The sequence below is a fragment of the Lontra canadensis genome, unplaced genomic scaffold (assembly GCF_010015895.1).
Source record: "Lontra canadensis isolate GAN:19392208 unplaced genomic scaffold, GSC_riverotter_1.0 scaffold3, whole genome shotgun sequence".
In the NCBI taxonomy this organism is placed as follows: domain Eukaryota; kingdom Metazoa; phylum Chordata; class Mammalia; order Carnivora; family Mustelidae; genus Lontra; species Lontra canadensis.
In genome coordinates, this window is record NW_022630997.1 from 2,396,471 (window position 1) to 2,410,198 (window position 13,728).

The 13,728-nt window shown below is 37.8% G+C and overlaps 1 protein-coding gene across 2 annotated transcripts in view; it reads left to right on the plus strand.

Annotated features, from left to right (window-relative positions):
• FAM204A (family with sequence similarity 204 member A) overlaps positions 1 to 12,887 on the plus strand; it is a 31,831-nt gene extending 18,944 nt beyond the window's left edge. For both annotated transcript variants that reach the window (XM_032878819.1, XM_032878828.1), the window contains exons 7-8: positions 12,244 to 12,350; positions 12,630 to 12,887. In XM_032878819.1, the coding sequence (XP_032734710.1) occupies positions 12,244 to 12,350; positions 12,630 to 12,681 (159 nt within the window). In that variant the 3' untranslated portion in view covers positions 12,682 to 12,887. The remainder of the gene's footprint in view (positions 1 to 12,243; positions 12,351 to 12,629) is intronic.
• The last annotated feature ends 841 nt before the right edge of the window (positions 12,888 to 13,728 follow it).

Consider the following 13,728-nt stretch of genomic DNA (forward strand, 5'->3'; position numbering starts at 1 on the left):
AGGGGGCAGAGGAAGAGGGAGAGAGAATCTTAAGCAGACCCTAAGATCATGACCTGAGCCTTAACTGAGTTGGACACTTAATGACTGTGCTATCCATGCACCCCTGTTACATTTTGATAAAATGAATTTGATAGTATGTTGAGTGGTACCACAACCCCCATAGGATTTAAGTGTCATTTGGCAGTTACTATAGTGGCTTCTTTAGCTCGGTATATACCTGGCATTTACCTCTAAACATCAGCTTTGTGTTAAAGACCATCTTTAAAGTTCTGTTCAACAGTAGAGCACTTAATGTTTGTTGGTACTATTTTGGTACCTGGAAATTATTTTTCCATAGAACTGTTGTTAGAGGTAGTAGTTAAGTTTCTTGGGTAGCCTGCAAGTATATACAGTATAGCAAATTGTATCATTAGATCTCATCTTCAAATTTTGGGGAGTTGACCCTGAAATGTCCGAGAAGGACGGGGAGGGACATGCTTTGGAGCTTGGAAGAGAGTCCAGTGGGTAGGGTAGATATGGCTGCAGGGATGGGGAGGAGTGCGCACAGTGGGATGAATGATGGAGGGAGTGGCTGAAGGCATAAGTAGGCTTTCAGAATCTGAAAGGCACCTAGGGCAGCAACACCAGTCATTAGTCTTGGTCACATCTAAATAGGCAGGTGTGGAAGCTGTTGGCAGCTTTCTCTGGATATCCACCTTATTTGGGTGAGAAGCAAAACTTTCTGGAGAACCGGTCCTTAAAGGCACCACTTAGGTCCATGTTGTGCCACATGTTTGAGCAGGTGTCTCTTGAATTCCTTTAAAAATTGTGGGTATTTGTGACTGCTCTCCAGCAAATGCTGTACCATTAGCATGTAGCTGATCTCTGAGATGACTGTGTAGTTCCAGTAAAGCTAAGGATAGAAGCAGAGTGAAACCAGCAAGGCCTTAGGGTTTGGCCTACTGATTGTTTTCAGAAACACTGTAGACTTCTTCGTCTTTACCTCTCCCTCATGGATCATAGGACTCAACAAACTGATGTCCCCATGTCATTGTCCATTCTTCCTTTTGTAAGACCTGAGAGTTGTGTATTTTGTAATCTCTACCAAATAACAGGCTGACTGTGACTCAGCCAGAGGCTCGAGGTCTCTAAGTTTTCTCAGATCTTGGCTTAGTAACAAGAAGGAATAAAGCAAGGCCTAGTCTGCAGCATTAAAATGTGGGCTCCCCATGACCCATCCATGGCTGGCTGTTTTTCTTTTTGTCTTTTTCTGTTGGTTCTCACCCCCATCTGAGGCAAGGGGAATTCAGAGAGAAGCATTTACTTTACTGCAGGCTCTGTGTGTTTTCTAGGTAAAGTTAGTAATGCTGAAATTTTAAGAGTTGCTTACATTTGACTTTTTTAAAAAAAAGTTTTATATTGAAATAATTTTGGATTTTCAGAAAGTTGCAAAGATTTTCTTTTTACCTTCACCTAGGTACCCAAGATGTTAACATTTAATATTTACTTTGTCATTCGTTCTGACTTATATACCTCATTTAGATTTGCCAAATGTCTCACTGATTTCCTTTATAGAGGAAAGGATAGTTTCTTTTTCCAGGTCTAGGACATTTCATTTTGTTGTCACGTCTCTTTATTCTTTAATCTGGGAAGTTCTTCAGTCTGTCTTTATTTCTCAGCACGGTAGCATTTTTGAGCAATAGAGGCTAATTATTTTGTAGAATGCCCTTCAGTTTTGGTTTGTCTGCTATTTCCTCATGCATTTTTGGCAGGAATATCACAGAAATGATGCCGTGTTCTTCTCAATGCAAGATATCAGGAGGCACATGATTTCTGTTTGCCCCATTTACTGATGATGTTACTTTGAGCTTTTGATTAAGGCCAGGTTTCTCCACATTATAATGTTACTGTTTTCCCATATGTAGTTAATAAGTATCTCATGGAGAGATGGGAGATAATTTGAGACTATGTAAATCTTCTGTCATTATACTTTACCTACTAGTTTTAGCATCGACTGCTGATTCTTTTCCTGTTTGGGACAGTTATTGTGGTGGTAGTTGCCAAACTAGATTTTTAAAACATTATTGGATTGTACTTTTCATCTTTACCTGGCAAAGCAGACCTAAAATTTGTCTTAAATGAGATATTGAATTATATAATCTTTTACGTATTTATTAAATCTTGCAGTAAAACCTGGACAGTTGAGAACTGGATATAGTTTTTTTTAAATGATGCACTGGGAGGGGATGGGGTCACCGTGGCCTTGTGCTCACTAGCAGCTGCATGTAACTCCCTCCTTAGCTGCTTCGTCAGAGATCACTCATGAGCTTTCCTTCCTCTGCCGTTGGAAGCTGCATGTCAGACTGTACAGAAGTAGCTCCTTACCAGCCTCAGAGATGCATGTTTTCTTTCAGGATATTAGGTTTCTTTTTTTGTGTTTGGTTTTGTTATATTGCTGTTGTAGAAATGAGAATTGCATGGCACTGACTAGGTATTTTCCATTTTAAGAGTGTTATTTCCTATTACCTTTGTGATAAATGAGGTTGCTTCAGAAATAAAGGATATTTCCATCACTTGCAAGGATAGTAAACCTTTTTCTCAAGTGTTTTGTTTTTTTAACTTCCATATAAATATAATGCCTGATTCTAGTAAAATAAATTAAACTTATTTAGTGTGGGCTTAAAGAATTCTGTTTAGGAGAAAAAACAAAATGTATTCTATTCTTTTCCTTATGTAAATGGCAAAACATTTGGAAAGTGTTTGCTGTTCAGACACAGACTTTGGAAAGACACCGATGCTATGTTCATTAAACACCCGTGAAGAATAACTAAAGTAATCAAGATGGAATTCTTGAATAAAGAGTTTAGTTTGAGATTTAATTTTTTGTATTTATCCCCTTGGTGCCAATCACCGTGGATATGAGAGATGGGATTTTGAGAAGTAGGTAATTGTGAGTTTGGGGCAGAAACCCTTTATGAATTAACTGTGTAAGTGCATGGTAGGTGTCCTTTTGGAAATCAGGTATATTGGTTTTTAATCAGTTCCGTTTTCTTTTTTCAAGAAGCAGTGACTGGGACCTGCTGATAAAGCCCTTGCTCAGAGGCACAGATCCCAGAGTTCTTAAAGCCTTTTCCAACCATAATAAGTGAAGCTAATTTTTGATGTTTAACATTTTTAAGCCTGTGAAACCAATAGGGCAGCATCAGTATTGAAAAAAAGGAAGCCAAAAGTAGGACCGTGCCTGCGAATGGGCCTTGAAAATTGTTCCTCAAAAAACAAAAACAAAAACAACGGTATGCCATTTGTCCATGCACTATCATTGTGGCATAGCAAATACATATTTTCCAGAATCACATTCCCTTAAATTAATGATCACATCAAGGATGCATATTTTCTGGTTTGAGGGGACAGCTCAAATTCGTATGTTTGAAGCCTCGATTCTGCTGACATCTTTGGTTTTTGCCATGTAGTAACATAGTTGCCTTGGGACTGTCCCTCCTGTTGATTAAAACTTCTTTGTCATTAACAGTCTTGAAGGAGAGATAGTGGAATAATATACTTGGGTTTGTGTCATATTGATGAAACTGTTCTATTTGTGGCTTGTTAACCTAAGGCCTGGGTTGGAAGTACATTGCATTCATTGATACTGATCCTTAAAAATTCCATCCTTTGGTACTGGTCTTTCATGACATATTTTCTTTTTTATAATCCAAATTATACCAGTTAATAGAAGTGAGTAGAAACATATATTTTAAAATTAAGTGCTAAAGCCTAGATTTAATTAAGTAGGCAACACTTAGGTTGAATGTCACATTTTGCAAAGAGAATTTTCTCTGGGCACCTTCACTGGCATTAGCCCGCTGTAGGCAAATGAGACCCCCTTGGTTTGGCAGTGGTGAGTTTCTGCCATGGAATGGATCTCGTCTCTATTATCAGGATCTATTGCTCAGGTTGACTTCATTTATAACTGCACATTGTCAGAGTAGAAATGAATGAGAAAGAGAGGTTGTCTGTCAATTTTGTATAGCTAAAAGTCCTTAAAAATTACTTTTTCCGTAAATGACTCCAGTAGGGTAGTCTTCGGCAGCACCAGCTAAACTTCATTCTTTGAAAACATCAGTACTTCACGTTGTAACATGGTCATTATTTTGTGTAACCTGAAAAGAGCATTCATTACATTGGCAGTATGAATTAAACGGAGAAATAAATTTTAATTTTGTGAAATTAAATAAGACGACTTAAATTTTTGGACTCCAAAACATAGGTGAAGTTAATAATGTTGAAATATGGGTAGTTTGTTAATATTAAATAACAAAGATGGGAATGGCCTTTAAAAAAAGAAAAACACTAATGTTTGAATTGATTGAGTCGTGTTCTTTCCTAGTTAAATAAACAGAATGCTCTCTAATTTGGGGAGATTATTAATTTGTAGCCTGAGCTCTGTTTCTAGAGCAATTTCCTAAAAAATCTGAAGGCATTCTCATCGAAGAGGGGCAGATATACATTGGAGGTGATCGTTGCTGCATTTTAGGTTCCCGTCTAAGAAGGGGTCCTTTCTCAGGAATGCCGTGAGCGCTCCTGCACTTGCTGTCGCGTTCAGAATTTTTCCAGCGCGCTGCATTGTTTGGCTTTAGTTTCTCTGAGAGGACTCTGGCTACAGCTCACTCTTTTCATCTTGGGTTTTAGTTTTATGTTGACGTACATGTGGTGCTGTCTTAATGGGATAAGAACTTGAATCACCCCACTCTCCCCAGATAATGCGGTTTGGGCAGATTTACCTGTCAGAGTACCTGGAACATTATCATGCGTAGGGTTCAGAATTGATGTATTTGTTTAAATAAAGAAATAAAGATCCTGTCAAACTTGGTAAGTTTAAGGTACTTTTTGTCAGTGCTATTTTCAAAGCTCTAATTGTTTGCATTACATAAAAAAAAAAGCTGAATTAAAAAATATATTACAATGAAGCAAATCTTGTCATTCTGAGATCTTTTAGGCTATAATCCAGAGAGCAAAATTATTTTCTTTTCATTTTCATGAATACTTTTTTGGGGTAGAAATATCTTAACAACCATGTTTCCGAAGGTAAAACAGTTCATTCAGATATGAAACTGAATGTACATTACAATTAGCTATTGTAAGAATTTATCATTGGAATGTGACTCTAAGAAAGATGGTACATACTCTGTTTTCTTAATTATTGCAATCTCTTACCCCTAAAGATTGGGTATACAAAATATAATGCGTTAAATATTATATATATATAGAGAGAGAGACTAAAATATCCCTTTCAACATTTCATTTTCTAGGAAGGATATTATTTTTGTTGCTAGTACCAGAAGGTGTAGGTGAAGAATACATTATTTCATACAAAATCATCTAATGTCTGCCAAGTGTGTGAAATGTTACTGCCCTGCCTTCTGTCCTTTACTTTTTCTTTGGGTTTCTTTTTGTTTGTTTGTTTCCTACTTCCAGTTAGGAGAGTTCAGGACCATTTTCTTTGTGGTGTGTTTCCCTGATACGCAGCAGAAAGGAATCCAGGACACTGGGGAGAGAAAAGCCTTTTCGGAGCAGCCTTCTGCTGGCAGTGGTGTGTGCTCAGCCACCTGGGGAGGTTAGGCCTTCTGTGTGGGGGGCTGTGTGTCTGTTAAGGACTTACTGACTTACTTTCATTAACTTTGGTCATTTCTCAGCGGTTTCGTAATTTAAGTGTTCTTCTGTCTATCATTGCATACTCTGAGCATGGTCCGGGGGGCTTTTTAAATGGTGATTTTAATTCTTTGAAGCCTTGTTCTTCTTAGTTCTTAGAAGTAATTTCAGTAATTTCATATAGATGAACAGTTAGCAGACTGTGTGGGAAATAAGCTGTGCCTATCCTGGTAAGGGAAGGTCTAGCTGTTTGAATTCCTTTACATTGAGTTTAAAGATATATTCATTCCCATAAAAAATTGTGTATATCCTTGAAGTTGGAGCGTATTAATATAAGAAAAATAAAAATGGGGCTGAGTGATAGGTTTTCCTCTCAGGTTTTTAGGTGTGCCTGCTTAGATCTCCTTGCGTTGAGGATGTCTTCTTTTAACCTTTTCTGTATGATTGGGTGATCACCTAGAATGGTGTTCCTTATGCTCTCTTTTAATTATGTTTATCTGTGCTTTAACAAACCTTAAGAAAAGATTTCAGATGTTACAAGTCTAATTAAAGAGACAGACAAAGCACAGTTTATACTGTAGATTTTTTCTGCAGTTCAATTAATCAGCATGTTTTCTCTTTTAATTAAAACCATTTTAGTAAATTAAAGCCCACAGCAAAACACATATATAATTTGTTTGTAATTAGCTCTTAATTGGTGGTAGTTGAAGCTTAGCACCCTTGGTTTCTTTCTTCATGATTGCCATTTTATTAGCAGCCAGTCATTAATTAATCTTTTTCTAATTAGCTTATAAAACTGTTGATGGCACATTATTGTAAATGTGATTTTAAGTTCAAAGCTTGTTAATAAGCTTTCTTACTTAGAAGAACAGAGATAAAGAAATTGCTGAAAACAGTACTACAGTTCTTTAAAAAAAAAACTGTCTCTCTTATGGGGACTGTGTAAAGCATCTAACAGCTTATGGTTAATTTTTTAATGCTTTTTTTCCCTTATGAATGGGATAAGTTGCTTGAATATAAATGTCTATATCCAGGAGTAATTTCAACAGTATAACGTCTTTTCACCCTCCTTTGGATTACTGTAATCTACATATAATTTGAAGCCTTAATAGTCATCATTAAAACAGGTGTTATATAAACTATTTCACTGTGAAATCAAAGTTGAGTATAGGAAGCAAAGTATATCTTCTTTACACCTCGTGGACCAAACATATACTATTTCTATAAATTGCAGATGAATCATATATGAGTATATATATGTGTACACATGCACTCACAGTATATATGATATGGCTATATATAAATATCTTTGTGATGTGTTTGAAAAACAGAATTTGTGGGGTTATGCTTGGAAGTATAAAAACTACTTGGCTTTAACTCCTAGACAGTTGAGGTATAAAAATAAGTAATAGGTGTTTCTACAGTTGAACACATACAGATAGGTGTAGCACACAAACGTGTAAACCTGTGCGTGCACATTTTAAGATGACAGCGGAATTAGTCTGTTTCTGTAACAGAAGACGACTTGATGTAGAAGGTGACTGGAGAGCGCATGGCCTGTTTGCAGACATCACAGCTTTGGCATCTCAGGTGTGATCACGGAGAGGACCCAGTCCCAGTGCAGACACCCCAGATTTACTACAGCACATCGCCACATTACATTTGTAGCTTGAGTGAAACACATTAGCCACATCATATTCTTCATTGAAATTTACCACTGATTTCCCAAAACTCCTTAGCTGCGTGGTATTCTGACCTATTTATCAATATTAGTGCAGAGTTTTGAAAGTTGTAAAAAACAAGAAGCGTCATCAGTCACTGGAAGAGCTTTTTCTTATTTGCTTTTTGAACTTTCCATGTTATTTCAACTTTGGCTATTTCTGTGCTTGTTTTTATGAAGGCATTTTATGATGCCATGCAAGAGACACTAGAAAGGGATAGCTGACAAGGAAAAAATTAAAAATTGGATAAAAAGTAAATGAATAATGTCATATTACCAAAAAGATGAGAGGCTAATTTGTGCCGACTTTTTGCTAATTTTGTTCAAGCCTCAAAATGAGGAGCTGTCACCCGTTCTGTGTAGCACTGATGACAGTGCCAATGATCCATGAAATAAGCTGCCGCTGGCTTTGTTCTGATAAGAATGAACAAATCTGCACAATGTTCGGCTCCCAGAATCTCATTTTCATACTTGCATGCAGGCTAAAAGAAATAAGCTGTTTGCAGGCTTGATTAATCAGACATTGGAGGGGTTTTTGTCTCTTTGATCTCTTTCGTCTCCTAGGTAACTTGCTTGACATTAATGTTGAGCTTGAGTAAAGACAATCAGGAATTGTCGACCAAACTGATATAAAAATTAAAGACCTTAACACTTTAAGTACTCCAGTAATGGTTCCGCTTTACTTCAGAAAACATCTGTTTTCATTTAATTAAAGAACAAAAGAGAATGGCATAAATATTTTTCATAGAGACCTATTATTCCATAAAAAGTTAAAGTATGATAATTGGTATTTTTAAATAAGTGCCTTGAAAGTGTTCAAAAGGGAAGAAAACTTCATAAATATGTTACAAGCCAGTAATTTTGAGATGAGTGAAATATTTTATGAAATGGATAAGAAGTTTACAGTTACGCTAGATGAAGCTGTTTGAATCAGATGCCTCAAATGATTATCGGCAAACTTTGGAATGGCACAGGTTTAGCCGGAAAAACCAACTTGATTTTGAAAGTTTGTCTTTTAAAAATCTCTACTATGTTACAAGATGCTCCATTATATCTGTTTTACAACCCAATATGATTTACACATGCTAAACCTGTAAAATTGAAAGGAATTAAAAAAATGTCGCCGTGCATTTGCTTGAGGTTATGCAGACGCTTTTACAAATCTTCCAAGTGGCTGTAAAGATGAATGCCCCAAGGGTCCAGCCAGGGCCCTGCTTTTCCAACCAGCTAAAGCCCTTATCTTAAATCCAAGCAAAGTACCATTAATCTTTTTGAAAGACCTTTTATGGCTTTTAATATATCCCAAATTAGAACATTTTACACCCTTGGTTCCTGAAATATGGTGATAAAAAGCCTTTAGAGCTTAATTTTCCTTACCGCTTGCTCTGACCAATTTGCAGTTCTTTGTGATAATGTTTAGACACCTTAATTAAAATGCAGCAAAATATTGGATGTTCTATATGGAAAATGCTGATACTTTGGCTACACATACAAGAAATTCTGTATATATTTGTATTCATTTTAAACATTTTCTTTCCACACTGGGTTGCTGTAGTTATCTGATGACCTAAAAACATTTTTTTTTTTTAAATATGAATACCATTGACCAGGCTTTTGTGATGTTTACTTTGGGCATGAAGATGCATTTTTCTTTTTATAGAAGTGAAAGGGAGATTCTTGTTGGCCTATATTATTTGTAATACTGAAACATAGCGCGATATTCTTTTATCTTTGGGAACTCGGTTTAGTCATCTTGCCTGGGAAAATGAGTTTCTTCTCAACTGTCTCTTCCATAGAAGATCTTATTATCCTTTCATATTTCCAAATATTTCTGTTCTTTTTTCTTTCTCCATAGGAATAAGTGAAACACATTTTAAGCATGTGAAGGACACAAAATTGATAGGACTTTTCATCATCATTACAAGTTAAGAGATTCTTTCTGTAAAATACATAAGCGAGGCTTGTTGAATGTTTATCAGTTGAAGAACATTTCATTTAACCTAACCCAAGGCAAAATATAGTTGGAAAATATACCTTATATACAGACAGGTCTGTTTGAAAGTATCACCTATAGTCCTGGCTATTTATTATATCTACTTAGTCCCCAGAAATGATGGAGCCCTCTTGTGTAAATATGTGTCTTACACATTTTAATGAATTATTTTTAATAAATTTATATATGTCTTATGAAATGTATGCTCTAAATCCTTACTGTGATGCTGATTGTCCTGGTCTGCCCTAAATGTTGCCAGAAAACTAAAAGCTTTTACTTTCTTAGGGTGTGTGACCATGTTGAGATGATGAGTCCCATTTAAATCAAACACACTGAGGTATCACTCTTTGGCTTATCGATCACCAATCAAAAAACCCGGGTTGGGGAATTTCAATAAGTCAAAAATATAAGCTACATGTTAATTTACAACAGTTTTAGAAAATAATTTTTTCACATGCTTAATGGTACATGGCAGATATGGTTCAGACCATTTTTGCTTTATCCTCTAAGTATATTCTCAATTTAAATAGAAGATAAACTTGCCAAATGGGACTTTAGTTGGGAGGTAGACTTGGCAAAACTATATCATATATCAAATTTGCATTTGATACATAATACATAGGAATATAGCTAAATAGAAAAACACAGAGTTCTACATTTTACCTTTTGGAGGGTGAGGGGCAGGGAAGTTGCTAAATATTTTGCAGGGATGTGGAGAGACATGGCGTGCATCTTCACACAGGTAGCAAGCTGGGTTCTAGCACGGTGGACAGTTTATTAGGTGCATCTGCTGCTCCACTGGGAGCCCGCAGTCCCCATGTTCCCAGCCGCCTTACTTTATGTGGAACCGTGTGAATAGTTGTGAGCCGAGGACTGTGGGCAGAAACGATGTGTGTCGCTTCTGGACTAAAGCATTTAAGAACCAACATGAGACCCTCCACATCCTTCTCTTCTTCTTCCACACCAAACTGGAAAGTCACACATTGAGACGCTGGTGTCACAAGGTGGAGGAGCGCCAGCCATGCCATGGCTGACTAGAAGGGACAAATGGAGAGTTTTTCCGGTGGAATCCATCTTCATGATAAATAGCCACAGCGTCTTTCTGGCTGTATTTTCTCCTCAGGTGGTGCTGCTTCAAGCCCTTGGATTTGTAGCCTTTTCTTAGTTGACTTATCTGAACTTTTCTATGATGAAGAACTGGAAACAAAAGGCAACCAGGGGAAGGAGACCAGTACTGAAGGAGTCAAACAGTTCACGTCACTGGCAGCCCCTCCTGCCTAGCCCCCAGTGTGAAGATCAGCTTTTTTTTGTTCAGTGCTGTACCTCTAGCGTCTAGAACAATGCCTGGCCAAACAGAACAGTGCCTTTGGGCCCTCATGATAGTTGTTGAATGAATGTTGTCTTGTGAAAAAAAGACGACGAAGGTGGTGGTGCTGGTCATATTGGTGTGAATTTGGGGACTCCGAAGTTAGTCTTTCTCGAGTGCTCTCCTGAGTCGCAGTGGATCCTTCTCTGGTCAGTGGTTTTCCTGTGGGTGTTGACCAGTTCAGCACTCTGATTTGGTTGTCGGGTTGCTTCCATTCTTCATGTATATTCTTACCTGGACTGGAAAATGAAATCAATGTGTGCTGTCCTTCATAAACCCTAAGCAGTGCTCGATTCCTACTTGTTCGTTTCATCCTAAAGGAAACTGTCTCCAGAATAAGCTGAAAGAAGTGTCAAGCGTGTCAAACCTCACTTTCCTAAATTGGCTTCTCATACATGTGCTCTTAACCCACCCACGATGCCTCACTGTTGGCCAGCAGGTCCCTAAAACTCGGGCTTTACCACATGGGCCTGACAGTGGCTTCTTTCTTGTCTTCCCATCTGTTGTCCACTCATATGCATTTGAGTGAGTCCAGGGACAAAAAGGGAGATCTTCAGCCTTTGTTGTTCAACCTGGGTGCTTAACAGATATTTTTATTTTTGAGCTATCCATGTAGGCAGGCATTTTGAAAATCAGAGCCACTACAACAAGAAGATGGCCCTGCTTGTCCCGGAGGTACTTGCTGAGCAAGTTCAGCAGCCAGAGAGCTGTGTAGAGTAGAGTATGCAAGTGTAGGTTATGGCATAGAGGCTAAAGGGCTGGAGAAGTACAGAAAGGAAGACTGTTTTAGGTTGATTTAGAGAAGAATGCGGAGAGGTGGGGTGGGGGGTGGGGTTGGGTGGGTGGGAGGCTTTGTTTTTATGGGACCTTACAGGACTGGTGCAGATGGGTGTCAGGCCGAGTAGGAACAGAGGGGCCCACAAAGGGAACCCTTAGGTGCTCTGGTCCTCGGGCCCGGCCTTCTCGCCTCTTAGCACCCCCTAGATTCTGTTTTCTGTCAGTGAATTAAAAGCTGTCGCCCATCATACCAAGTGCGTTTATGAAGCAGTAATTAGCTTTCCCATGTTTTATTAATCACATCTATGACTGCCAATCAGAGCTTCTGATCAGCATGAGATAACTGATGTGACCATACTGAGTTGCTATAATTCTAGCCCAGAGCAAGGAAACTTGATGTCTCTGTCAGCCTGCGCAGCCTTATCAGGGGTAAATTCCTGTTTGGCCCACTGAAATGCTGGAATAGCTTGAAGATCTTCATCATATCCTTGTGGACCCTCGAGGGCCCTCGGTTTGGGAAGGATTTCCACCCAGGAAACTGGTATAACCAGGGTATAGTGTCTGTGGGAGGTAAGGGAATCCGGGCCTCCTCTGCACATTCGTTTACTTTGCTTCTTCAAGGGAACCTGAGCATAAGAATTTCAAATTTGTAGCTACGGCTTTCATACCCACAAGTTCTCAAGTATTTGTCTGACTGTCATTCTTGTATTAGCTGGAATTTGTTTTTTCACTTTTTTTGTTTTTCTCCTTTGTAATTCATAGCTTGGCGTAAAAATTGCTAAGGCGGTTGCCTGCCACAACTTTGTAAAAGCCAAAAAGGATGCTGAAAATTCACAGGTTGCCCGAAAAAAGAAGAAACTTGCATGGGGGTAAGTTTGTTTAAGACTTAGTAGTAATTCTAATAACTTCATAGGAATTACAGAAATCCTGGAATACATCATATGAATCCAGTTTGTGTGTGATTGTTACTCATTTTATTCTTTGTGTCTTTGCTGCATATTTATCATACTGTAAATATGGAGGCATTTCTTTATCCTTTTTGATATTTACTTTGTCGTGGAAATGTTTTATTTTACTGCGGCACTTAGAAAGCATGTTTAAGAAAGTATTTCAAAAATAAATTGAGATTTCTATGTTCTTTATTTTAGGTTTGAAGCAAAGAAGAGATGGGAAACCAAGAGCAACATGGGATATATGTAGCTTGCCACAATTCCTCAAGACATTTGAGTCTTGACTTGGGTTTTTGCTTGAGTCTTCAACTGCTCAATTTACTGAAAAGATTTTCCTGCTTATGTTAACTATGTCAGGAAACTGGTAGAAATTGGAAAAATAAGCATAAAATTGGGGAGTTGATTATTAAATCTTTTCAAGTCTTTCTAAAGAGTTGATTCGATTGAAGTGAATGAGATGGAGCATTCTGTTGTTTGTACAAGAAATCTCAGCATACGTAGCAGGAAAAAGGATAGGACTTTGTTTTATTTATTTATTTATTTATTTACTGAACCCTCCAGTATAAAATCAGTTGTACTTTTCATTCATCTGGTGTAGCGTACCCAGTGAGCTCCTTCTTCTTTCTTATCTGTATCCAGTGTAACTGCACTTATTCTGGAATCGTGTTTTTAAGATTGGCATTTGTTTATAATGGATTAGTCATAAGTGCAAGAGTCTCAGTTTATATTGTCTTTATAAATGACTTTAATTATATTAATGTTATAAAAGTAATTACTGGTTCTGTATTGGAAGCAGAATTAATATTTCATAGTCAAATAATGAAAGCAATTGATTAATTTTTATATACCTTCAGATAAAATATTAATAATTTTTAAAAGGTCAGAATGTAGTATTTGGATGATGATTTAAATTCAGCTCTGCCTGGAAATGCCTTCCTAAATATCTCTTTCAGCCTTATCATTCCTTAAATTATGAGATGGTTCTTAGAAGAGAAGAGGGTATAATTGTACTAGGCAGTTACAACTCCAGGCGATACAACTTGGAACCTTCTAAGAACAGATTTGATTGTTTGTCCTCTTTCCCATTACTTTTTTTTTTTTTTAAGACTTTATTTGAGAGAGAGTAAGAGCATGACCTGGGGGAAGAGCAGAGGGAGAGGGAGAGAGATGGCAAGCAGACTCCATGCTGAGGGTGGAGCCTGACCTGGGGCTCCATCCCAGGACCCTGAGATCATGACCTCAGTCTAAATCAGGAGTCTGATGTTAAACTGACTGAGCCACCTGGGCGCCCGTCCCA